General features: G+C 40.2%; 2 protein-coding genes across 8 annotated transcripts in view; both read right to left on the bottom strand.

Annotated features, from left to right (window-relative positions):
- kdm2aa (lysine (K)-specific demethylase 2Aa) overlaps nt 1-12132 on the bottom strand; it is a 42442-nt gene extending 30310 nt beyond the window's left edge. For 2 of the 6 annotated variants that reach the window (XM_060926379.1, XM_060926383.1), the window contains exons 1-2: nt 11888-12132; nt 5534-5672 (exon numbers count right to left, since the gene is read on the bottom strand). In XM_060926379.1, the coding sequence (XP_060782362.1) occupies nt 5534-5672; nt 11888-11938 (190 nt within the window). In that variant the 5' untranslated portion in view covers nt 11939-12132. Of the gene's footprint in view, nt 1-5533; nt 5673-9346; nt 9512-10338; nt 11826-11887 lie in introns of those variants that run through there. The other 4 variants (XM_060926385.1, XM_060926381.1, XM_060926382.1 and 1 more) reach the window with 4 other exon arrangements.
- Nucleotides 12133-15376: 3244 nt separating this feature from the next.
- stx3a (syntaxin 3a) lies at nt 15377-26658 on the bottom strand. 2 transcript variants are annotated; one of them, XM_060924852.1, is made up of 11 exons: nt 26629-26658; nt 25610-25684; nt 25425-25524; nt 25183-25257; nt 21840-21910; nt 21479-21587; nt 21231-21304; nt 19101-19235; nt 18698-18860; nt 17761-17818; nt 17309-17375 (listed from the first exon to the last, which is right to left on the bottom strand). In XM_060924852.1, the coding sequence occupies exons 1-11, from the start codon at nt 26656-26658 to the stop codon at nt 17309-17311; spliced, it is 957 nt and encodes a 318-aa protein (XP_060780835.1). The 2 variants fall into 2 exon arrangements, with proteins under 2 accessions (XP_060780836.1, XP_060780835.1); XM_060924853.1 differs by lacking the exons at nt 17309-17375; nt 17761-17818 and adding an exon at nt 15377-15454 and having other exon boundaries at nt 18750-18860.
- Nucleotides 26659-27797: the final 1139 nt, after the last annotated feature.

Here is a 27797-nt window from a genome sequence, read left to right as displayed (position 1 = left end):
TTTTTTTGGCAGCATCCTCACCAAGCAATTCTCGGACAATGTCTTTGGAGGCTGGTAAAATCAAATCTTCTCCAATTGAGTGAGGTTTTTTAGCACGAGCAATGTGGTACGAGGCTAAAAATGATGCCTTCAGGGCCCGCTCGGGGACAGTATGGTAGCTTGCTGGGTGAATGCAGCAGATTGCCTGACCAAATGCTCTTCTTTGCGTCTGAAGAAATCTACTGTTTTTTTGGCATCTGTCGGATGTTTTTGTACCAAGTGACGCTGAAGTTTCGAAGGTTTTAAGCACTTGTTTGACAGGGTCTCCAGACAGAGGACGCATTTCGGGCAATCATGGCCATTTTTCTGTATGGCTGTAAAGCCATACTTAATGTATGCTGCAAAATGGACAGGTTTTTGAAGAAGAGACCGAAGGAACAAACCAACAGCCTTGCTGTGGAGGACACTGCTGCGAAAAAAAAACCAAGAAGTCCTGGCCAACTAAAATCCGCAGGGGTGATAGCGTTCCGGCGCCGCGCCGGATTTCCGGCGTACCGTGGCTGGGGAAAAAAAAAATCTAGTTCGCCCATTGTCCTGTGTCATTCTGAGATGCGCAGAATTCCGAATTCCCTTTACTGTCTATCTGCGCATCTCAGAATGACACAGGACAATGGGCGAACTAGATTTTTTTTTTCCCCAGCCACGGTACGCCGGAAATCCGGCGCGGCGCCAGAACGCTATCACCCCTGCGGATTTTAGTTGGCCAGGACTTCTTGTTTTTTTTTTCGCAGCAGTGTCCTCCACAGCAAGGCTGTTGGTTTGTTCCTTCGGTCTCTTCTTCAAAAACCTGTCCATTTTGCGCTAGCAATACGCTAGCTTGAGGAGCAAAGCAGCTTGATAAATGGCGCAAACCACAACGTCACAGGCAATCGGAGAGATGAGCATGGCAAACAACGTTTCGATATGATGCATTATTATTATTAATTATATTTTATAATGATTAAAAAACTAATATTACAATATATTTATTAATAATTTTAAAAAAGTATATTTTTTTCCGCAATTTTTTTTAATCATCCCTCCAACTTTGAGGCCCCCCTAGCGCCCTCTGGTGGCCCCCCAGGGGGCCGTGGCCCCCACTTTGAAAACCACTGCTCTACACAGTACTGGGCTGGGGCAGTAAGGTCAAAGCAACTGGCACCAATAATATTAACACTAATCAAAAAGGGGGTTCTCCGCCAAAAAAAAAAAAAAGTTTGCTGTTTTGCATAACAAAAAACTGCAAAGTTACCAGACATGTTTACTGTAATGCATTTACCAGTATCTGACCTGCATCATACTGAAGATGGAAAAAATTAGACCAGAACATCATTAAAGCAGGTAAAATTTAAAACAAAATCCATGATCAATATTAAAAAGTTAATGCAAGATAAACGGATTTAAATTGTTAATTCCTGTTTTGGATAGTTTTAGAACTGCAGTTCCTCAAAATATGCCTGAACCGCAGTGAAAAATGGCTTCGTGACACAAAAGAGAGCTACATCAGGAACTGGCTATTACTAATGGTAATGTCAAATCAAGTTCACTGCATGGCATCCTATTCATTTTAAGGAAGACCACTTTCGCAACCACAAGGTGCATGAATGCTGATGTGGCAAAATCTGGTCTGCCACGCTGTGGCAAAAATGTAGAAAAATAAAGCATTTAGTCACTTTCTAACACTAGTTACTTGGCTTACCAATCAGACTGACCAGGCCCGAGTTTCCCAAAAGCACCATAGCACAAAGATCATCATTAAATGGTAGAGCGAGCAGCACAATGAACACTCACTCTCCTAGTTAAGATACTCTTAGCGTTCACAGGCTTTTGGGAAACCAACCACAGGTTGATTAGGTAGTGGATTCCAGCTGCACGTTACAAGTAAAATAGACTTACCTATTCTCATGTCATTCTAAGTTTAAAGACATAGGAAACCACAAATCAGTGAATCTCTTCCCCACCATAAAACATGTGAAATACTTGACTCCAATATTAACGGTCAAAACCTAATCTGCATGTGTCAAACATAAGGCCCAAATACAGCCTGCAGCCTTGCTTCCTTCAATCTGTGTGAAAAATAATACTGAAACAGTCCGTAGTACAACACTGCTCAACGTTTTCACATTATCCAGAATTCATACCATAGCCATAAACTCTTGTATCTACATGTGCAACAATACATGGCATTTAACAGATGCTCTTATCCAGAGCGACACAGAACAAGTGGAAAAGTCAGGTACAAGAAGTGCTGAACTTCTAGACAAGAAAGCTCTAGTGCCAACTGAACACGTGACAGAATAACACTTGGTGTAATATTCTGTTGAAGTACCAATACTCAAACAGCCAAACAAACTGACAGACAGAAAAACTCCCACTGTTAACCCCAGGCTAGACTGTACACAGCCTGGGTTGGTCTAGACCGATACGCAGTTACACAGTCAGTGCGTTTACATGCACATCCAAATCGAGCTACTGTCGGTAATCGAGCTAAGGGTCCCAGCAGGGGTGCCAGAGAAATCCAATCCTACATGCACACAAGGAAATCGAGCTATTGTGTGAGGTACATTGTGCACCCGAGCCACAGGTGGCGCTACACGCCCCATCGTGTTGGTACACTTCCGGTTGTCGTCATGAAGAGCTATTCAAGAGTATAAACTGTCACTACGTTCAGACTGCAACCTGAAACGACCCATATCCGATTTGTTGTGAAATCCGATTTTTTTTGTTAGGCCGTTCACATTACCAATTATATGAGACTTGTATGCGATCTCCAATATGAACGGAAAATTACCCAAAAGTGTCCCGCATGCGCAAATTGACACGTAATAAGCACATCTACGTAATACATAAAAAAAAAAAAAAAAAGCGCACTCATGTTTAATGATTTCTTTTTTTTTTTAATTACCTGGTTAGTGTTAAAGTGTGAGGTCTCGTGTGTGTTTTTGTTTCTGAACTGAAATGAAAATGTGTAGCCTGGTAACGAGGGTTGACTCCTAAATGTCTCTCTAATTTCTATACAAGTGCACTACATGTTACTAGGAAGTAATGGATTTTTAAACTCTATATAGTGCACTCGAGCTTCAGTAGGCAGTCATTTGGGATACGGCCGCTGTATTACCAAACTCTTAATTCAGGCTTAATAATTTGCACATATTTATTTCGTCATATTAATAAACTTTTTCTACATTTTTATAAATATTTATTTAGATTGTTTATAGCCAGCTGAATTCTGCAACTTCTCTCAGCGCTGGCTCAAGGTGCATAAACACCAGTGCAGTTTGCTATGGAGATGAGGCGAGACCTGGCGATGTGGTTTTTGTGGCGGCGGCTAATGAGACCGAAGGTGTCAAATTACTGGAAATTTCCAGAACAATCTTATAATCTTGTAATACAGGATGGTTTAAGTTATAAATCAGTTATAGAAACTGTTTTATTTAATCAGGCTAACAGATCAACATCCAGGTCCCTACCAAATCCACCATTAGCTTGATCAGTTCTATAAAAGTCTATTTAAATTCTGAAAACTGTACAAATGTTGCTGTTTTCCACCAAAGAGGTGGGATTAGCCAATGCAGAATAATGACGTTTGTCTCTTGTTGATGACGTGTAGGTCACATGAATGCGACCTGTCCGGTCAGACTGCAGTCGCATGTGAAAATATCGGATATGCATCGGATTTAGGACCACATATCCAAGCGGCCTGGGTCGTATGTGAAAAAATCGGATCTGTCGTTCAGATTGTCAATAACAAATCGGATACAGGTCGCATATGGGCAAAAAAAAAAAAAAAAAAAAATCGGATATGGGTCGTTTCAGGGTGCAGTCTGAACGTAGTCAAAGTTATCAGTTCCGTGTTCACAAGAAGAACGATGACGAGGACAGCAACATCGAGAGAGAGAAGATGGACGCTGCTCGCTACTACTACTGTTGTCATACCGACCGAGGCTGTTGTGTTTCCCGCTTGTGGTCTCGTCACTAGTCACTTCCAGAAGGGGCAGTGCTGAAGTAAGTAGCTCGACTACGTAGCTCGATAGGGTTTACATGCACTAATTAGCTCGGCTACAATCACATAATCTAGGTCACGTAGCTCGATTACGAGAAATCCACTTCGGTTCGATTTCAGCCAAGCTAAGGTGTTTCCATGCCATTTAGAACTTCGATTTCAGTCGAGCTATGGCAGAAATTCGATTTTCTCTATGTGCACGTAAACGCACCGAGTGGGTAGGGAAGCAAGGGAGAGGTGCAGCCTGAAGAGGTGAATCTTCAGTCTGCGCCTGAAGGTGGTCAGGGAGTTCGCAGTTCTGACCTTGATGGGAAGATCATTCTACTAACAGGGAGCCAGGACAGACAGCAGTCTTGAGCAGGAGCAGAGAGGAAGAGGGGCCAGGCAACCAGTAAGAGACAAGAAGCCTTTATTACACGTACACTCAAGCACAAACTTAAACACAGTGAAATGTTTCCTCTGCGTTTAACCCATCTGAAGCAGTGAACACACACATGCACAAGTGAGCAATGAGCACACAGTGGGCAGCTATGCTACAGCACACGGGGAACAGTTGGGGGTTAGGTGCCTTGTTCAAGGGCACTTCAGCCCAACCTTCAGGCCATGGCTGCCCTGTGTTAACCTAACCTGCATGTCTTTGGACTGTGGTGGAAACCGGAGCACTTAGAGGAAACCCACACAGACACAGGAAGAACATGCAAACTCCACACAAAGGCCCCCCCATCCCCGGAACCTTCTTGCTGTGAGGCAACAGTGCTAACCACCGCGCCACCACCAGTAGTAGCAGCAGAGTGTAGGGATCCGGCTGGTGTCTAGGGGCCAAAGCACTAAGATTTTTTTTTTTTTTTTAAATCACAGCTGGCTTGCCCATGTTCTGAAATATAGGCTAAATTTAACACCCATGTGCTGCACTTGATCACACAGTCACAGCTCAAAACCATTCAGAACACCACATTTTTTCTGGCAGTGGTGTAACCACAAATTAATTTCAACCAATTTTGCAAAATAAAACCATGATTCTTTTCCTGATGTGCGCATGCTCACTCCCTTCAGGTCGAGATCATACAGCAGTAAAAGCAGTTATGACAATTTATTATTAATCCTTTACAGCACAATCTTTCCGTATTAATAACAATGCCATAAAATACATTTAAAGCAGCTCAACTGAAAATTATTAACGTGTTAATAACAGAGCAAAATTACACATAAATCCTGATCTGCTTTTCTTTTGGAGTAAACGAACGCAGGCTACTTCACCAGATCTTCTATATAATCTCGGTGCTTATAGTGTGGTTCATAGATTTCAAATAGACACAAGAAAGATGCATCACGCCAATAGTCTAATCCTGTTTTCCACAAAGATGTGACCTCATACTCCTCGTTCACAAGACATGCACGAGGACACATACTCTAACATTAGAAGTATCTAAAATTTGTCCCCATTTCCCCCAAACCCAGACAACACACATACAAATCTCAAGGCAGATGCAGAGTTGTGCAGGTGAGACGTACCTTTGCCTTCCATGCGTTTGAGTCTGTCAGAACCAAAGCGTTCGCTGTATACCTTCTCCTCCAAGTCAAAGGTCCTTTTCCCCTCGATTTCATCATCAGAGATCCCATCGTCATGGTAACGTCGCCGCGTGCCTGACCGCTGGGAAGAGGGGGAAAAAAAGAACTATTAGAAACCCATTACACATCCTACAGACAGATCGTTCGATGTCAAGTCCAAATTTAAACATTAAACACCTCTGTTCTACTGTGCAACACAACATGATTTTCTGCTTTGCCCTATGTTCACACGAAACGTGGTGAGAGCATCAAACTGACCAGAAGCTCTCTTGGTGGCGAGCAGTGGCATGATCATTGGCAGCACGTGCGTCAGAATAACGCTGAAGTCCAGGCAACATTAAAGTACTGAACTATGATGCAATTTGGCAGCAACCAATCAGAATTTAGAAATGCTCCGCTCAAAAGAATACTAGAGAACACAGTCATCTAAATTTCACTTCCATTTAAACTGTCCATTTACAATGGAGAAGAAATGAATAATTGTAGTGGTGGGTTTCCCCATTATTGATGTGTCCCTACACAAACATCCCCCCGAATAACCTGCATGGTGAAATCTGACACAGCTCTTCGCATCAACACAAAAAGCACCACACAAATGGCTTTTAAATGAGACAGTCAATTTTCTTACCAAACATGTATCATAATTGCTCATTATTTTCCTTCATTAATCAATTTCTTACCTTCACATTTAAACAATTTCATGAGGTTAATTTGTGGTCAGTTGGCACAAAGACACCAGCTGACCGGTGTGTTTGCTTTGTGGACCCTTAAAGTTTGAAAGACGAAGCATTCCGAATGAACTTGTAGTCACCTTGTTCATTTCCATCACAGAGCAGCCACAAAATTGACAGCATTGTTGACAGGGCAACCAAAGCAAATTTTAATCCCCTCACTGCGTTTGGTCTAAACGTACCATTGTAGTGATGATGAAAAAAGTGACTGCTGAACAAACGTGATAAATTAGCTATTCTGTTTTCAGATATTTCTTTTCAAAATGTGCCAGCTACCACTGGTACATTTCGCAGTTTAATCATCAACAATCAACATTAATTATAATTAACAATTATTCACCAAAGGCAAAGTGAATATTGCTGCATAATAACTGAGACGAAGTGGATAATGAGCCTGAAGCGGACCATTGTTTTAGTATAAATACACACGTGATTTCAAAAAAAAATTTTTAATCTTTTTTTTTTTATTTAATTAAAACTTCAAAAGCAGCATGCACATTCTTGTCTCACTTATCTATGCTGACTTGCATAAAATCCTTTGCTTTGAAATAGATAAAATAAATCACAATTCCACCTTACCTTTGAATAGTTTTAGGCCAAGCTTTGGAATATCTTTAGTGCTTTTATGAACAGCATTTTCTTTCACAATTTGTAATTCGTCCTCACGGTGACGAGGCGACTGGTCACCATTTTGCCAAGTCGCTCGAGGTGATTATCGAGAAATTGGTCAAGAAATTCGGCCCATCAGTGCGTGCGATCTTCTATAAATCACCCATGTATTTATATGAATAAAAAAAATTTGTTTGTTTAAAAAACTTACAAAATTGGACCAAATCTGGAAGTCATTGGACCAAATCTGGAAGTCATGAAGACCAACAACAAAGTGTTTTTCATTGCTTTGTCATTGAAAGGTTTTTTTTTTTTGGATATTCCAGGCTTTGGTTGTATAGGCAACCCTCTTGTGACTTCCCACCCCCAAATGTTTTCTAGTGAAACAAGCAGTATCTGGCTAGTTCCCTAGAAGATCATAACTATATAAACAAAAATCAATCACAAGTGTATGCATATAAACAGGAGCTATGCTTCAACAGTGATCATTCACCCATATTTAATCTCTTTTAGTTTTCCGTTAGCACAGTTTAGAGAGCAAAGCCGTAACACTTTCTGGTTTCTGTGGCACTTTGGTGAAGGCACATTTTAGTCTGCCTAGCTAACTGTTGAGATATCTTGTAAGCACAAGGACTGGCTATATCACGGAATCTTCCCATCAAAACTCTGAAATCTTTATCATCAAACGAGGGACAAAAATACAAACAATTGAAACTACAGTAAAAGAAATAAAACACTTCAAGGCATGCTGTTATGGGAAAACAATCCACATCAAGGTGGTAATAAAAACCCCACTTTGTGAAAGGCCACAACACACCACCCCGACACAGATTATTTTTCTGTAACTGCATACCCAAACATTTTTTTCCCTTTAGACAGCATGTTAAAATTAAGGGACATCTTTTACTTACTTAGACAATACTTATAATGTTGATATTTTAATTGCTGGTTATTCTTGTGAAATGAAAATGTCATTGATTTAAAATGAGAAATTTACCCAGACAGGCAAAATAAATACTTTTTAATAAATAAATAAATAAATAAATAAATAAATAAGGGGCTGAATAGCTTTTTGCAAAAAGACGTCCTGTCTCATCGTGATTATTTTGGCATTTACATCACTGGGTGATTGATGCCTCTCTTTCTCTCCATCCCCCACATCCACCCATAAATGAGTAATAAGCTGTCCCAATCTTAGAACTAAAGCATCGCTATGGTGATATTCCTTCCACTATTGGCCAATAGAGAATATGTTAATAGCCATGTCATCACACAGTCTGTCTCAAACACCGAGACAAGAGAAGAAAATCAATACAAAATCCTGCAATGACTCTGCAACAACCTCACGAATTGAAAAAAAAAGTTCCTGATAACACAGCTTTATTGCTCGCAAAATGTTTTATACAATGACTGCAGGTGGATAGTGGATCCTTATTTCCGTGAACCAAAGGCATTAAACTGTTGTAGTGAAAAGTAAATCCACTTTGTCCAAGGACCTATTAATAAAACACTGACTAAATACTGTGCCACTATGTCTGATACACTGACCTATGACTAAGCATGCTTCTTTAAGAAGTCTGATCATTTTTGTGGGCTGGATAGACACAAATACAGCTACCTGTTTATGCATGTCCTTACAACAGTCATTTCCTGTGTCCATCTTCAAACAAAGCCATTTATACTGCACAGTTCAGCGAGCAAGACTGAAGCAGGCAGACTGCACAGAGCACCAGGAACACTGTGTTCTTACTTGGATGACAGCAAAAGGACAAATGCGGCTGTGTACATTTCCAACACTTAATAACCACTTTATTGGGTCAGTAATACATAGACGGATACCTAACTGAATGTAGTACATCATATAGCAAAAAACAAACAAACAAACAAACAAACAAACAAAAAAGCCACATTGAAAAGAAAGTGCACTGGACACAAATGGCACAATTTGGAGCACTGCAAGCAAGGCTGATAAAACAGCTCTTTCCATCTAAAACAAAGCCACATCTCAGTCCTTCTTTCTTTTAGGATCCTTTCTGTCTGAGGCCTAAGACTGCAGTGCCCCTAAATGTAGCCCTTGTGGAGGGCAATGAAACACTACACACCTCGCACCTTCAGTGTCACATCTTCGTCCCCCTTCTTTCTCTTCCTTCCTCGTTTCCTCAACACACCACCATCTACAAGCGTAAGCGTCTCCTCCCTGTCCTCCATCCCTCTCTCTTCGTTTTCTTTTCAGTGGCGAGACCAGTGGTCTGTCCTTCTCTCGTGATCCTTTGCCTCTGCAGTGTCCCCTCCCTCCCTCCCACTCCTCGCCCCTTCCGCTTCTGCATCTCCGCTCACATGGCCGGCTCAACCAATCACATCGCACCTATTCCCACTGCTATCTCTTTGAAAAAAAAAAAAAAGACAAACCACTTACAGCATGTATTGCATTGTACCTTCATCTCACTTGACCTGAAACTCATGACTTCTTTGTATTTTTCTTCTAGGTTTTTGTAACCTTATCATCAGGTGTACAATAGGGTGCACAGATTTGGCATTCCAACAGCAAGTATGGACTCAACAATAACACCAGCAACAAGACCTAATCAGCAAGACAGAAAAAAACCAAATGTTTAGTCTTGTATTTTCTCACAATCAGGACGTGAAAAAGTCGATCAAAAAAAAAAAAAAAATTAAGCCCAATTAAACATGACAGACAGATCAGATCCTGGAAGGTTTGACAAAACCTTTAAAGAAGCACAATATTACACTGCAAATCAAGTGCATCAATGCTTACATTTTTTCTCTCTATGTTTCAGTCAAAGGACAAAAATAAAAATCAAAACCATGCAATTCTAGCATAAGTGACACCAAAACTTAAACAGCAAACATTCAAGTTCTGACTTAAGCACAAATATAACAAGACATGAACTGCTTTATCCATTTGTGATTACATTGCAGGCATTTAGCAGACGCTCTTATCCAGAGGGACCTACAACATACACAGAGCAAACTGGGGAGCCGCTGGGGGTGAGACGCCTTGCTCAAGGGAACGTCAGCCTTTTTCTTGTGGATCTAGGGAATCGAACCAGCAACTTTTTGGTCCCAAATCTGCTTCTCTAACCATTACACCATGACTTCCCATTAAACTGAGTGCAACAGCTAGTATAATCAGGGTGACTATAGTTGCACCCACATAATTAGTCCAGTGAGATCAATGACATTTACATGCACACGGCCTAAGGGTTAGAGAAGCAGCCTTGGGATCAAAAGGTCACTGGTTCAATTCCCTGGACCAGGGAATGGCTGAAGTGCCCTGAAATGCTCCCCAGGCTGCTCTGGGCATGTTGTACATTGCTCTGGATAAGATCATCTGCTAAATGCCATTAATGTAATGACAGGTGGATGAGTATTAGGAAATCTACCTACCAGTCGTTTGCTGTATCGTGGATTTGGATCTTCCATATCCAGAGTCTGTCACGGAAAAATAATAATTCCCACAGAAAGACACCAGCTCTCACCTATACTCGCTGGTCAAATCTTAACTAACTGAAAATGGTTAGTTAAGCTATGATTTAAAAAATAAAACCACCTTCGTAACGAACACACAACCAACCCAACAGTTTAATTAAGAAATCGTTAAAAATGACACTATGTATAAAGTTACCTGAATTCAGTAGTGTTTAAAATACAGGTCGATATTATAACTTGCTAGTTAGTTGGCTATACGTTACAGGCAGCTTAAAAAAATTATTGAACTGTTTTTATTGACCTGAACCCTGATCAGCTGGTCTATTTAATAACAAATGTTATCCAGCCAGATCTGAGCCACAGTAAGGCACCATTCTTGTCACACACTTTATATTAAAACACTAGTTAAAAAATAAAAAACAAAAACACTACAGGAACTTCAATTCACAAGCTGTGTTGAATATTCTGGCTAAGCTAACTACCCTCCACTGAAGTGAACCATTGCCCCACCAAAACAAAACGACTGGGCGCTGTGAAACGGATTAGCATTAGCGTTAGCATTAGCTCGCGCTTAGCTCCCAACACCGAACGCATCGGCAAAAGTAGCTAACAGCTATCCAAGTTAGCTATCTGGCTAGAAGAGACATAGCTTCCGTGATATTTCTTTCGCTTCAGTTTTAAATAAATATCGCGTCAGGAATACGTTCATAACACCACTTATCAAGGATAAAAAGCCAAAACATGACAACTCAGGGGGAAAATGTAAAAACAATTAAAGTAGCGCATCTCGCGTTATCTGTACAGACTAGCTAGCATTAGCACCAGTTTAGAAGCGTTTAAGTTCTAACGTTATCCCACTGAAACACTTATTGTTATTTTTAACGAACTTCGCTAACTTGGCCTCAAAATCCCCACCGTAAAATTCTCCAAGCGTTCCTCTATTAACAACACATGCGTTCCAGTTGAGGTTTCTTTATCAACTTTTTCAGTACTGAGGGGAAATTATCGTATGCCGTTTGGACAGCTCTGCTCTGCTCTCTGTGTATTCATGATAAAGTTCCACTGGCGAATCCTTTCGCCGCCATTTTCAAATCGTCATAAAAACTCAGCTGGCTGTCCTGCTAAGGTCACGCCCACTCGGAGATTTGCTCCAATCACAAGCAAATGCGACACGTTGTGAACGGTTACAATTGGTTGTACAAGAAGTCAATCTCTTCCATAGAATATACACAGAATACTATCGTGCAATTTTACAAAACATTAACGGACAGCGTCAGTAACCACTAAGCGAACAAATTGCAAGAATTACTGCGCTCTCATTGACGGACCAGCGATGTCGATCAATATGACATGAAACTATTGGTTTTGAAAAAAATATCCTGTTCATAACCAATCAGAATGCTTAACGCGTGGTTAGGGCGAAACTTGGTGAACATTCAGAAACATTTTTAACTGAATTGCATAGAATCAGATCCAGAGCATACAAAGACATGATTCGGTTACGTACCTTAGCTCGCGCGGAGCTTGACATCCCATCGCTCGCAGCCACTCGGTCCATGTTCGCATGTGAAAGCTATTTAAGGGTCGATTTATCATGGAGATTTTTACAACTCCCTTAAAATGAGCGAGAACACAAGTTCACATTATAACACTGTTAAAGGCGTTCAGGCAGGATGAGCTCTATGACTAAATAAAAACAAGAGGAAGAAATGCACTTTGTCCGTCCGCATGGTCTCATTCCAGGAGCACGAGTGGTGCGTTTCAGAACAAGGAAGTGATTTCTGATTGGTCCGCCATAAGAATGGCAACGCTGATTGGCTCAGATATTTATCCCTAAAGTCATGTCTCATTTCAAACAACAAAAATGAGTTATAACACAGAAATGTTAGAAACAGCTTTGTGTTATACGCTGAACTGTATTTAACAATTACAATGTTTATGCCAAATATGACAGGCAGTGTCACTGTTGTTTCTTTCCCAAATCCAGGATTTATTTGTTAACATTTACCACAAAACATCGTTTACAGAGTGTATATTCATTTCATCAGCTCCAGATTGGAATAAATGCATTTTATTACATAGATAAAAAAGTGTTTTTCATATGAACTACATCCGCGACATTGAGCAACATTTTCCAGTATCGTCACTCATGAGGAAATCGATGAATTGTTTTTGATAAATTTGGGTACTTTTTATTTGTGAATATGTCTATATAATAAAAAGAAAGTCACACATTAGCTTGAAGATGTGAAATTTATCTTCTCGTGTTGAAAAACTCATTTTTCAAATGAAATACATAGCAGATCTGAGTGACATATTTAAATAATATTAGCTGGCGTTGAGTGGTATATCAGATATATTCTATTCAGCTAGCATGATATTGAACGAGTCGAAGACAATATCATGCTAGCTGAATGGAATATATCTGATATACCATGAAAAAAAGCCAGCCAATATTATCATTATTATTATTATAATACATGCACATTCCTTTCGGGTGTTCAACGCATCTTTCTCTTTCAAAATTCTCTTAAAATCTTCCGTATTTAACGAAGCAAACCTAGCAGCCATGTTTGTTTACAAATTGTCACAGTCGCTCGCTAGTGCAGAAGTTATATGTCCGCGAAGTGTGATGTCATGTTGGCTTGACAACCATGCAAATCGTAAACCATATTCAACGCTCATTCTCCATTGGGTAGAGTGACGTAATACACGTAGGATAAGTGATATGCTAACAATATTGCATGCTATTGAACCAAATGAATGAAACCTGCTAGAAGGAAATAGAACACGTTTTTATTCCATGGAAAAAGTGTCCTGTATGTATAATAATTTCCAATATTTCACTCCGATGACATCATTCCCAGTGTTTTCCCACTGACTTGATGCATGTTGTCAAAATGGCGGACCAGTTCAAAATTAAAATTATTTTGGTTAACTTGTGTATTTATTTTTTGTGGACGTGTCCATAAAGAACATTACATGGTGGTGCGAAAATATGAAGTTTATCTTCTTGTGTTGAAAAATATATTACTCGTTCACTCACTCGTGAAATATACATTTCCCACTCAAAGATAAACTTCATATCTTTGCGCAACCGTGTGATATCTTCTATGTATTTCATTCCTTAGGAAATGTACATTTCTATAATTAAGACCTAATTATTGCTTATATTATCATCCCATCCTAGATCAAATAGAATCCAGAGAGCAGAACCTGAACTAAACCACCAAACCCAAGACAATTAGTAATTAATGTTAAGCCAAGACAGTTATGCCATTTAGGACAGTCATTAATACCACTGCTTAATTAAAAAATAATAATAATAAAAAAAAATCAACTTTTGCTTTGGCGGCACGGTGGTGTAGTGGTTAGCGCTGTCGCCTCACAGCAAGAAGGTCCGGGTTCGAGACCCATGGCCGGCGAGGGCCTTTCTGTGCGGAGTTTGCATGTTCTCCCCGTGTCCACGTGGGTTTCCTTCAGGTGCTCCAGTTTCCCCCACAGTCCAAAGACATGCAGGTTAGGTTAACTGGTGACTCTAAATTGACCGTAGGTGTGAATGTGAGTGTGAATGGTTGTCTGTGTCTATGTGTCAGCCCTGTGATGACCTGGCGACTTGTCCAGGGTGTACCCCGCCTTTCGCCCGTAGTCAGCTGGGATAGGCTCCAGCTTGCGTGCGACCCTGTAGAACAGGATAAAGTGGCTACAGATAATGAGAGGGGATGAGAACTTTTGCTTTTCGTTCTTTTCATTAATTCTTTATTCATTTATTCAACTTTTTTTTTTGAATAGGTGAACCTGACTTCAGGAAGAAGTTTGTATTTTTAGCACAGATCCAGCATAAGTCTTCTCCACTGGCACATAATGACAATGCATCAGTTAAAACTCAACAAAATTTGTAGTTTCAGAAAAATAGATAGTATTATGCTCATCTACCTACCAAAAACAAACTGACTGTTTACAAAAAAAGGGACTATCCATTGCAGATTGCTATGCAAGTCTACAAAGAGCAAGTAAAGTAAGTTGAAAATATCGGATAACAAAAAAGAAAACAAGGACAAACAATGAATATATAAAAGAGAGGAAAGGCAAAGAAAGCCTGTGAGTCTGCAACGTCATCTCTTGATTGATGTTTAAGACTCCACTCCGAGTTGGGTCTTGGGCTACATCTCCTCTTCACCTGTGTCCCCAGGAAGAAGTAAGAGCAAAAGACACAGTTAGAAGCTTCCTTATAGATGGTAAAGACTGTGTATGATATAATATCTAAGACAAAGCACAACACACACTTAATCTGTGGTTGGTAGAAGAGAGCAACTGGACTTGCTTGAAGATTCTTGAAAACGTTTCGCCTCTCATCCGAAAGGCTTCCTCAGTTCTGTCTGACTAATAGGGAGTATCAAGTATTTATCCTCTTATGGATCATCATAGAATCCGAATCAGAATGCTGATGGCTGCATTGTAGGTGGCTGATAAAAGATGTCATAGACACCGTTTTCAAGAATCTTCAAGCAAGTCCAGTTGCTCTCTTCTACCAACCATAGATTACTATGTACCTGGATGACTGAGATTCTTCACAGATATGTTTCTACGCACTTTGGGATGAGTTCCCTTCGACTGGTGCGGGAGTATGAGAGGACTTCCAGAAAACTGGCAGACATCTTAGCCAGAGAGGATCGTTCATTTTTGTCAACCTGGAACGACCATCACTGAACAGAGGTGGGTGTCTATGACATCTTTTATCAGCCACCTACAATGCAGCCATCAGCATTCTGATTCGGATTCTATGATGATCCATGAGAAGATAAATACTTAATACTCCCTATTAGTCAGACAGAACTGAGGAAGCCTTTCAGATGAGAGGCGAAACGTTTTCAAGAATCTTCAAGCAAGTCCAGTTGCTCTCTTCTACCAACCACAGATTACTATGTACCTGGATGACTGAGATTCTTCACAGCTAACACAGACTTAACATTTAACATTTTGCCCAGCAGTATTCTTACTTCAACCAGCTGTACACGAGGGAGCCAACGATGACTGCAAGGATGATGCAACACAATGTGATCATCATCTGCTTCTATTGTGGGTGACAAAAGAAACCGAGCGGGAAAACATGCGAACATATGAGGCAAAATAATATGCAAGTACCAACAGAGAGAGAGAGAGAGAGAGAGAGAGAGAGAGAGAGAGAGAGAGATATGAGAAGGATTAGTAAAGCAGCAAGAGACAGACAGGTATGTTAAAGATTATGAATGGATGGAGACAAAGGGGATGAAAATAAGGGAAAACAAGAGAACAGATGGAAAATAATAAAACAAAAGTGAGGTGGGGGTCGGGCGGCACGGTGGTGTAGTGGTTAGCGCTGTCGCCTCACAGCAAGAAGGTCCTGGGTTCGAGCCCCGGGGCCGGCGAGGGCCCTTCTGTGTGGAGTTTGCATGTTCTCCCCGTGTCCGTGTGGGTTTCCTCCGGGTGCTCCGGTTTCCCCCACAGTCCAAAGACATGCAGGTTAGGTTAACTGGTGACTCTAAATTGACCGTAGGTGTGAATGTGAGTGTGAATGGTTGTCTGTGTCTATGTGTCAGCCCTGTGATGACCTGGCAACTTGTCCAGGGTGTACCCCGCCTTTCGCCCGTAGTCAGCTGGGATAGGCTCCAGCTTGCCTGCGACCCTGTAGAAGGATAAAGTGGCTAGAGATAATGAGATGAGATGAGATGAGATGAGGTGGGGGTCTTCCATTTTTAAAAATATTATTACAGTGACAGAAATCAGAACTCGCCCTTATCAAAGTTGTAATATGTATTATTGGGTTCCTATAGTTATTAAACTGTTTGACTGATAACTTGAATTGAATGGGTTTGATATATACCTCAATAAATTAAAAACAAACAGCATTTAAATAAAGTCACCAAGAGTCTGATGACAATAACAGGTTATGTGAATGGAAAGTTCATGAATAAAAGCTTTATGTCTTCAATAAATAACCAAAATTATTATCGTAATCTAGCTATCTATTTCGAGCTAGCTCGGCCATCATCGACTAGCTTCCTTCATTCTTCATGGTCATCCATGATGTTTTTCAATTCCTCAGTTGGTAATCCAGTATCTTTCCTCAACTGGTCAACATAAGTACAGTACATGCTGGTCATTATCATAAACATATACAATATATTATACATACACAATATGGCCAAAAGCCAGTGGACACCTAACCATCACACCCATATGTGCTTTTTTGAACATCCCATTCCATTTTTTTGTTGCTGTTTTAATAATCTCCACTCTTCTGAGAAGGCTTTCCACTAGATTTTGGAGCGTGGCTGTGGGGATTTGTGTTCTTTCAGCCATAAGAGCATTAGTGAGATCAGGCACTGATGTCAGATGAGGAGGCCTGAGGTGCAGCCACTCTTCTGGTTGGTGTTCAGTGGGGCCTGAGGTCAGGGCTCTGTGCAGGAGACTTAAGTTGTTTCACTCCAAACTTGGCGAACCATGTCTTGATGGACCTCAGTTTGTGCACAGGGGTATTGTCATGCTGGAACAAGTTTGGGTCCCTTAGTTCCAGTGTAGGGAAATTGAAATGCTACAGCATACAAAGCTATTCTATACAATTTTGTGTTTCAAACTTTGTGGCAACAATTTTGTGAAGATCAATGTAAAAAAAAAAAAGATCAATGTAAAAAAAAAAACAATGAATTTGAATTGGGGAGGGGGGGAAAGCCACATTAGGTACAGCCATCTACCAGGCCCGACGTTCGGGGGGTGAAAGCGCTCTCTAGCCCTTCTTAACACCGGGTGCCATGGAGCTTTGCGTTTCCCCCGGGGCTCCAGCATCGATTTCAAAGCCGTTTTGCTGCTTGGCACACGTGATTTGTGTTCTTTCAGTCATAAGAGCATGAGTGAGATCAGACACTGACATCAGGTGAGGGTGTTAGGGTCAGGTGTCCATAAACTTTTGGCCATATAGTGTGTTGTTGAAACCCTGAGTTTTATTATTATTATTCATTTTCATCATCTCATTATCTCTAGCCGCTTTATCCTGTTCTACAGGGTCACAGGCAAGCTGGAGCCTATCCCAGCTGACTACGAGCGAAAGGCGGGGTACACCCTGGACAAGTCGCCAGGTCATCACAGGGCTGACACATAGACACAGACAACCATTCACACTCACATTCACACCTACGGTCAATTTAGAGTCACCAGTTAACCTAACCTGCATGTCTTTGGACTGTGGGGGAAACCGGAGCACCCGAAGGAAACACGGGGAGAACATGCAAACTCTGCACAGAAAGGGCCTCGCCGGCCACGGGGCTCAAACCCAGACCTTCTTGCTGTGAGGCGACAGCGCTAACCACTACACCACCGTGCCGCCCCTATTATTATTATTGTTGTTTGGCAAATGAAACATCACCATTTAAAAGATGGCTCAATTGCAGGCATGGATGTGCTTAATCTGTGAGATAGTTCTTCTTCTTTCGGCTGTTCCTGTTAGGGGTCGTCACAGCGGATAATGCCCCTCTATCTCCTCCTGTCCCCTGTATCTTTTTCTGTAGCACCAACTGTCCTCCTTCAATCAAAGTCCTTCCCACGCCATGTGGCGCATAGGGCGGCGCCGATCTCCGTTTCGTAGCCCTCGGCCTCTCGCCTATTACATAGCTAGGGTTACAGTGGGGAGCTAGTCCTCTGGTAACTGCGAGAGTTTGACTCCCCACTCGCATCTGTATTGCAGCATGCCTTGCCAGATGGCAGTAGGTACCATTTTTATGATGGTCTTTGGTATGACCCGACTGTGAGTAGAACTCGCGATCTCCCGATCAATAGGCGGACACGTTAACCACTAGGCCAACTCGCGGTTTCATGTCCTCCTTCACCACACCCATAAATCTCATCTTTGGTCTTCCTATGTTCCTTCTACCTGGTAACTCCATCTCCAGCATTTTTTTCCCAGTATACCCTGGATCTCTCCTCAGTACATGTCCAAACCATCTCAATCTCACCTCTCTCACTTTGTCTCCAAGCCGTCCTACATGTGCTGTCCCTCTAATATTCTCGTTTCTAATCTTGTCCAACTTTGTCACTCCCAATGAAAATTTCAGCATCTTCAACTCTGCTACCTCCAGTTCAGCCTCCTGTGTTTTTGTCAGTGCCACTGTCTCCAAACCATACACCATCGCTGCTCTTACTACTGTCTTGTACACTTTCCCTTTCACTCTTACCGGCAACCTTCTGTCACAAATCACTCCTGACATCCTCCTCTCCTCCATCCATTCCAACCTGCTTGCACTCTCTTCTTCACTTCTCTTCCACACTCGTCATTACTTTATACAGTTGACCCCAGATATTAATAAATCTGTGAGATAATTAATTTCCCAATTTACCCTCCGGGCTTCCTGCTGGAACTTGGCTGCTTTTTTGGTGTCAGCCACTGCTCTTTCCACAAAGCCCACAGACTGGTCCATGTTGCTTTCAATCCGGTCGATTATGCTTCCCTATACACAAATGATGTATGATGATAAAACAGAAGTCAATGACAAAAAAAAAAAAAAATCAAGTTAACCTGATAATAGATGGTACTAAAGCTATCAAACATGGAATCAACCATTAGTGAATTACCTAAAAGTAAAAATATTCTTGCCTTTGGGACACAACCATGACTGAATACTAAAAATCCACTGTTCTCGCTCTGGACTTGTTCTGATATCAGAAATATTGAGCTGTTTATGTGGTACCTGATTCTCCACCAGCATGGCAATGTCCACAAACATGTCATGCAGCTCCTTAATGCTGCTCTCTAGTCGCATGATATCTTTGTGTCTCGCTTCGATTTCACTCAAGGCCTGCTTGGAGATGGCCGAGTCCATGATCTACACACAAAATAAATGAGCGACATTTGTTTGTTAATGAAATGCTACAACAGAATTGCATACATAAGAATACAAAAATGTAAATCAGAATAAAAAAACTTGATTGATCCCGAAAGAAACTGCTTATGCTACAACTGCACAGATAAGCAGAAAAGGCACCAACAGACAAGATATAATATAAAAGTACAGTACTGTGCAAAAGTCTAAGGCACATGTAAAGAAATGCTGTCGACCAAAAATGGCGAAATGAAATGTTTCAACAATAAAAAAAAAATACTATAACCAGTATGCAGTAAACCAAAATAAATGAAACAAAGTCAATATTTGGTGTGAGACGACCCTTTGCTTTAAAAAAAAATAGTAGTCTCAGGTACAGTGAGTGCAGTTTTATAAGGAAATGAGCTGTAGGTTTTACTGAGCATCTTACAGAACCAGCCACAGTTCTTCTGGACAATTTGACTGTCACACTCGCTTCTTAATTTTGCACCAAAACCCAGCAGCCAGGGCGGCACGGTGGTGTAGTGGTTAGCGCTGTCGCCTCACAGCAAGAAGGTCCGGGTTTGAGCCCAGCGGCCGACGAGGGCCTTTCTGTGCGGAGTTTGCATGTTCTCCCCGTGTCCGCGTGGGTTTCCTCCGGGTGCTCCGGTTTCCCCCGCAGTCCAAAGACATGCAGGTTAGGTTAACTGGTGACTCTAAATTGATCGTAGGTGTGAATGGTTGCCTGTGTCTATGTACCAGCCCTGTGATGACCTGGCGACTTGTCCAGGGTGTACCCCGCCTTTCGCCCGTAGTCAGCTGGGATAGGCTCCAGCTTGCCTGCGACCCTGTAGAACAGGATAAAGCGGCTAGAGATAATGAAATGAGATGAGAACTCAGCAGCCTTCATTATGTTTTCTTTTTTAAACTGAAAAGTGGTCTCTTACGTAATATGCTACTCAAATACAAACTTTTTTTTCTGTAACATTTAATTTTGTGCTGGAAAACAAATGTTTGGAACTCTGAAGTGTTTTTGTACTGACTCGATAATGCAGAAGTCACACACATCACACTATCTCTAGCCGCTTTATCCTTCTACAGGGTCGCAGGCAAGCTGGAGCCTATCCCAGCTGACTACGGGCGAAAGGCGGGGTACACCCTGGACAAGTCGCCAGGTCATCACAGGGCTGACACATAGACACAGACAACCATTCACACTCACATTCACACCTACGGTCAATTTAGAGTCACCAGTTAACCTAACCTGCATGTCTTTGGACTGTGGGGGAAACCGGAGCACCCGGAGGAAACCCACGCGGACACGGGGAGAACATGCAAACTCCGCACAGAAAGGCCCTCGCCGGCCCCGGGGCTCGAACCCAGGACCTTCTTGCTGTGAGGCGACAGCGCTAACCACTACACCACCGTGCCGCCCCCTAATGCAGAAGTCATAAAATAGAAATCTATAACAACGTTTGTCTGAAAAAAATAATAGGGTGCCTAAGACTTTTGCATAGTACTGTATATAGCTAATATAAAGGCTAAGTATAGTAAATAATGCATACACACACACATATATATGTATATATGTGTGTGTATATATACAGAGTCTACCTGTAATGTGCAATTTTTCCGAGCCTCTCAATAAGGCAATTTTTCTATACTTTTTCACGGTAGATAATGCAAATAGCCTTGTCTAATTTTTATTTCAGTTTTATTTGTTATCTGTTTGACATTTTCTTGCTACTGTAACACGTGAATTTCCCTGATGTGGGATGAATAAAGTGAATCTAATCTAATCAAATCTAATCTAATCTAATCTAATCTAATACAGTAAAATAAATAAATAAGGAGCATATGAGTCGTCAAAAAAGGGACATAAGGGACAGAGAGAACAGTTTATTGTGTGGGTGCATGACACAGGAGGGAGTTATAAAGTCTGATGGAAGTGGGGAGGAAGACTTGAAGCATTAGTAATAAACCAAAAGAATGATGCTGTGACAGTGAGGGAACACACACCCCTGCTGTGAAGACGGCAGCATTGCCACCATCCAGCATCTCCTCCAGCTCCTCATCAGTGGTGGTTTTACCCGCTGTTCCATTGGAGAAAGAAATCATGTCACGTTCTTTTATACATACTAGAGTTTTTAAGTATCATGATTTATTATAGAACTGCGTAACAGTCTGATTTGTATTAATAAAAATGTATTTTAATGTATAGTACTATGTGACAATGGGTGCATGCTGTGTGTGTCTTTGTGACCCACTGATCTCTAGCTGTCTCTGAATCCTCCCTTTGCTCTTCTCTCTGAACTCCACTTGTGCTTCATTGTATTTGGTCATAACCTCCACAAACGATTTTGCAAGGACAGCGTGCTGGGAGAAATGATAAACACACAGAGAAAGGTAGGATGTGACTTCAAGCTGTGTAGCACTGTTACGTAACATTTGCTTTTGCATCAGTAACAAAGAAAGGTTGTGAGTTCAAATCTCAGGACTGCCAGAAACCCAGTTTGGACATTTAATCGACAACCTTCCTCCTTAATTACACAGTTGTATGCTTTCAGTGTATTCTGCTGACTTGTAAAATACTTGGAACCATCGATTAAACAAATGTAGATATGTTACCTGAGATTTCTTTATCCGTGTATCGGCTGAAACCCTCTCCTCTGCATTTGACTCTAAACTCTGCTCAATGCCTGATTACAAGATCAAATGTTCAATATTTTGACAAGGAAATCACTTTATTTTCAGTGTTAATGTTCACCATGACATTTATATCTGCTATAACATAAGTGATAACAGAAACTAGAGTAACTGCAACTCTAAATGGATAAAAATTGCATGTTGTTCTAGCAAATTACTGTTGTAGAAAAGCAATAAAACATGTCTGAAGTCCTGTAATTGGAAAACAATCAACTTTGGGGAACTGAAATTAAATGCTAAAAATGTCAACTTTAAAATATATATCAAATGTGAAATTTATATAACAACAATTATGTTCATGTCACGTGACCAGGGAATAGGAAGAAAAGATTAAAATGTAAATTTATATTTTTTTGTATCCCACATTCCCTCCATTTTTTAATAGTTCATGCAGTACCTACTATGAATGTGTATTCTTTGTTTGCATGTGATGTCATAGCTAATTATGCATGAGGCTTTGAACTGGATGTTGGCCATGTTGGAGGAAACTCACACAGCGCACATTTACTATAGAAGATATGCTTGAGAGGTTGTTACGCTCAAGAATTCCTTTTGTTTCTTCACTATGCCGACTCTTTGTGCTATGATGGGATGCGGGCACAACTTTATTCGAGACTACAGGACTTATACGTTCTTTAGAATTCCAGCAATTATAAATAATCAAGGAGAAAAAACAAGAGAGTTGTCCATGGAGCGTAGACGTCAATGGCTGTCCAACATAAACCAGGCTGATCTAAGCGATGAGAAAGCAAAAACCACGCGAGTCTGCACTGAACATTTTATCAATGCTAAGTGCTACAAACAAGGTAGTTATCAATGAACGAAAGATCACAATATATAAGAAATATTGGATCATTTAATAGGCTGGTTGTGCAGAAACTCGCCACTGTCAAACATGACAAAGCCGTGATCATCGAGTGTGTGATCCAACAATCAAAGGCTTCTACGATTATTTCATTTGAAAAAGAGCTGTATATATTTTGATGCTGCTGCTTTTATTTTGCTTTTTCTTTCCATGAGAGAAACCAGCTGATCTCTACAATTTTACAGATCCAGACTGGGATCCAACAAATTACTGGCCACAACAAAATCAAAGATGTTACTAAAGTGGTAGCTCGAAATGCTAGGCTTAAAGAGTGTAGAAAGAAACGCAAAATGATTGAAGAAACTTCCCAAATGATCACAGAGTCAACTGAACAAGATTCATGTCAATCCACATTATTCAAATACTGCAGCCTCGCTGCCCGGTGAGTGCTCTTTTATACAGTGGTGCTTGAAAGTTTGTGAACCCTATAGAATCTTCTATATTTCAGTATAAATATGACCTAAAACATCATCAGATTTTCACACAAGTCCTAAAAGTAGATAAAGAGAACTCAGTTAAACAAATGAGACAAAAATATTATACTTGGTCATTTATTTATTGAGAAAAATGAGCCAATATTACATATCTGTGAGTGGCAAAAGTATGTGAACCTTTAGGATTAGCAGTTAATTGAAGGTGAAATTAGAGTCAGGTGTTTTCAATCAATGGGATGACAATCGGGTGTGAGTGGGCACCCTGTTTTATTTAAAGAACAGGGATCTATCAAAGTCTGATCTTCATAACACGTTTGTGGAAGTGTATCATGGCACGAACAAAGGAGATTTCTGAGGACCTCAGAAAAAGCGTCGTTGATGCTCATCAGGCTGTAAAACTTTACAAAACCATCTCTAAAGAGTTTGGACTCCACCAATCCACAGTCAGACAGATTGTGTACAAATGGAGGAAATTCAAGACCATTGTTGCCCTCCCCAGGAGTGGTCGACCAACAAAGATCACTCCAAGAGCAAGGCGTGTAATTGTTGGCGAGATCACAAAGGACCCCAGGGTAACTTCTAAGCAACTGAAGGCCTCTCTCACATTGGCTAATGTTAATGTTCATGAGTCCACCATCAGGAGAACACTGAACAACAATGGTGTGCATGGCAGGGTTGCAAGGAGAAAGCCACTGCTGTCCAAAAATAACTTTGCTGCTCATCTGCAGTTTGCTAAAAATCACGTGGACAAGCCAGAAGGCTACTGGAAAATGTTTTGTGGATGGATGAGACCAAAATAGAACGTTTTTGTTTAAATGAGAAGCTTTATGTTTGAAGAAAGGAAAACACTGCAGCATAAGAACCTTATCCCATCTGTGAAACATGGTGGTGGTAGTATCATGGTTTGGGCCTGTTTTGCTGCATCTGGGCCAGGACGGCTTGCCATCATTGATGGAACAAAGAATTCTGAATTATACCAGCGAGTTCTAAAGGAAAATGTCAGGACATCTGTCCATGAACTGAATCTCAAGAGAAGGTGGGTCATGCAGCAAGACAACGACCCTAAGCACACAAGTCGTTCTACCAGAGAATGGTTAAAGAAGAATAAAGTTAATGTTTTGGAATGGCCAAGTCAAAGTCCTGACCTTAATCCAATTGAAATGTTGTGGAAGGACCTGATGCGAGCAGTTCATGTAAGGAAACCCACCAACATCCCAGAGTTGAACCTGTTCTGTACAGAGGAATGGGCTAAAATTCCTCCAAGCCGGTGTGCAGGACTGATCAATAGTTACCGGAAATGTTTAGTTGCAGTTATTGCTGCACAAGGGGGTCACACCAGATACTGAAAGCAAAGGTTCACATACTTTTGCCACTCACAGATATGTAATATTCGCTCATTTTTCTCAATAAATAAATGACCAAGTATAATATTTTTGTCTCATTTATTTAACTGGGTTCTCTTTATCTACTTTTAGGACCTGTGTGAAAATCTGATGATGTTTTAGGTCATATTTATGCAGAAATATAGAAAATTCTAAAGGGTTCACAAACTTTCAAGCACCACTGTAACTAAATGTTATACAATAGTATGTTAGATACCTATCTTTTGAAGTAGTCAAAATGATTGTTTTTTTTAAATATATTTGAGAAATGACTACAAGCTTCTAAATGTAACTCCTCTTTACTTTCCAGTCTGTACTCTTTCCACTGTGTGTATGTGTGTATTTTTATATATATATATATATATATATATATATATATATATATATATAAAATATGTCCTCCAACATGGCAGCGGTCAATGACACCAACAGTTTTGGTCACATGGTTGCAAACGAAGGATTGCATATAATTTTAGAGACAGTCTGGGTCAAATGAACATTAAACCATCAAACCATTTCCCATTACGCATTATTTAGTTCCATGCCATGGCTTTTGATATTCCTTTTTGTAAACAAAAACCCACTTTTGAGTTTATTGCGAACATTGTTGGCTAATTTCTTGATTTCATTGGTGATGGCTTCCAGGTCGTCTTGTGTCTCTGAGAGAGCAAAGAGAAATAGAGTCAACATAAAACTACTGGAGCAAGGAAATAGGTAAATACAGACAATTAGCAGCAGTACATTCTGGATAAAAGAGTGGACTTCAAGTGATTAATTGATGCAAAATTGAAACAAGATATGGGAAACGATGAATAGGAAGATTTACTTTGGTCTGAGGTAGGTGCAGAGAGAATGACGGAATACAGGCGCTTTATCTCAGCCACATTCTCATCGATCTTATCAATACTGGTTCGGATCTCTTTTATCTGATAAAATCACACGCACACACACACACTGAATAACAGTATGAGACTTCCTTAAAGAAAGTCTGCATTGTTAAGGGTGACGTACCTGAACAAAAAACTCATCCATAAATTCTTTATTTTCCACCTGGATTTCCACATCATCAGGTGTTTGATCTGCATTCTGACAGAAGAACTCATGATCAAACAAACTCAACAAAAGTGCTACCAGGAACTCATTTTCTCGTAACCAAAGGCAATAATAAGTCCGCACTGGACACACAAAGATGACCACATCAAATGTCATTTGTAAAGGACAGGAATAGGAGAAACCTTTCCTCCTTAATCTCTTTTGGATAAATCCTCTCCCACCCCCTCTACCCCACTGGTTTGTGTAGGAGGGAACTGGCAGAACACTTATACATCACTGTTGTCTGATTGAATAGGTTCTTTTTACCAAATGCCACATTTAATTAAACTTAATTGGAAGAAAATTTGCATTTGATTGATCAGGATCCATACATGTTGACTTGTTTGCAATGAGTGGGTTTAAAATCATGGTTAGTCTTACAACAATCACTCCAGTCTGACATGAGCCCATGAATTATCAGCAATATAGGCCACAGACTGTTTCTTATTAGTATTTATATTATAAAGGGGTATTTGAGTGAATGTCGTTTGCATATACACACTCAGAAATTTAAAATATATATATATATATATATATATATATATATATATATTATATTATATATATATATATATATATATACTAAATTGTACTTTGTCACATGAATGGCACCCTCTATAATACATTTTTACCTGCAGTAGAGGACTAAGTGTAAACTACCCTGAAATTGATTATTAAGGTACATAATTAGACATTTGGAACTATTCTTGTACCTTCAATTAGCTTTTAGAGTAATGCACGACATGCACTTTTCCAGGGAAAAGATATGCACTATACAGGTACATGTACAAAATGATGCCCTTGAGGGCATCCTAGTGACATCATATCCACATCAGTACCCCTTTTTCTGAGATTGTAGGCTTTAAATAGCTGAGTATCAAATACTGACATCTCATTCTAAAGAATTTTACTGATAGAAATTGAAATAAAAATGTTACCTCCTTCAGTTGTGCCAGTCGGTCCTTCATCTTGGCACTAAGGTGTTTAAATTTAAATTAATTAATCAAGTTTCAAGCAAAACTGAAGGAAATACCTACTATCAGACTGGGAAACTGATCATTAAGGGGAACCACATACTCTGAATATATATATGTGCGATACAGAAATAGATTTAACCCTGAAATTTTAGGAAATATAGTTTCACTGTAAAACAAACAAACACACAAACAAAATGACAATACAGTGCCTTCTCCACGTAGTATTTCTAAGCCTCTCTGAGTGGATTAGAGTAATAGGCGTGGGTTGCCAGATTGAGATTTTAAATTTAAAAGGTATTTTTTCCCCTAACAGATGCCTTCATTTATATTATTTATTAGCTTATTTTGACATGCTTCACATATTGTCCAATACAACCCGTGTATAGCTACTGTATGCATTAAACTTGACATCACAAATAATTTATTTTTTAAAAATTGTTTGCTGTATTTTATAATTCTTTGTGCACCCTGGTTACTTTATTTCCACTACACAGAGGACCTCAATGGAAATAAAAGTCCCCGACTGGACTTTTTTGAGTAATCCTTGGTATAATACACTGTACAATTTTTACTCATTCACCATTGTATACTTTACAATTTGTGAGTTGATGTACCCTGTTTTTATTAACAAACAACAAAAAAATACTAGTTTATGCACACCATTAGTAGATGTAGTACCACTACCAATTCTTGTTGTTTGTTGTTGTCTTTTGTGAGCAGTTGTCCTTAATTAGTTCCATTTTTATTCCATTATATTTTTTTTCTTTACTTGGTTTACATTTATCTATATTTTACTCTGTACTTGAGCTGCTACAACACCTGAGTTTACCCTCCTGGGGATCAATAAAGGAATATATTACGGATTATAAAAGTATAGGTTAGAATTATATTACTGGATGAAGCTGATTGGCTAGATGGATAATTTATCAGCAATGTATAATTTGATGCATTAACAATGAAAAATTAAATCATCACGGTGTTGCAATTCTAAATTAAGCCTGTCCCACCAAACCTAATCTGGCAACCCTGAATAGAGCGCTTTAATCTCGCGCCTCTTGAGAAGAAGCAGACACTGCGCATGCGCCAACAAACCAGGACTCATTGCAAAAACTTTTCATTAATCTCCCAAA

The sequence above is a fragment of the Neoarius graeffei genome, chromosome 7 (assembly GCF_027579695.1).
Source record: "Neoarius graeffei isolate fNeoGra1 chromosome 7, fNeoGra1.pri, whole genome shotgun sequence".
In the NCBI taxonomy this organism is placed as follows: Eukaryota; Metazoa; Chordata; class Actinopteri; order Siluriformes; family Ariidae; genus Neoarius; species Neoarius graeffei.
The sequence above is the reverse complement of the archived record's forward strand: the minus strand, read 5'-3'. Positions and strand labels throughout refer to the sequence as shown.

Bases quoted from the DNA above. Each gene is read 5' to 3' on its own strand.
- stx3a (XM_060924852.1), bottom strand. From the start codon at position 26,658: ATGAAGGACCGACTGGCACAACTGAAGGAG. The intron at 25,525-25,609 runs GTACGTCACCCT...TGATTTTATCAG, and splicing joins TGGATGAGTTTTTTGTTCAG to ATAAAAGAGATCCGAACCAG. The intron at 21,305-21,478 runs GTGGGTCACAAA...CCAATGGAACAG, and splicing joins TCAGAGACAGCTAGAGATCA to CGGGTAAAACCACCACTGAT.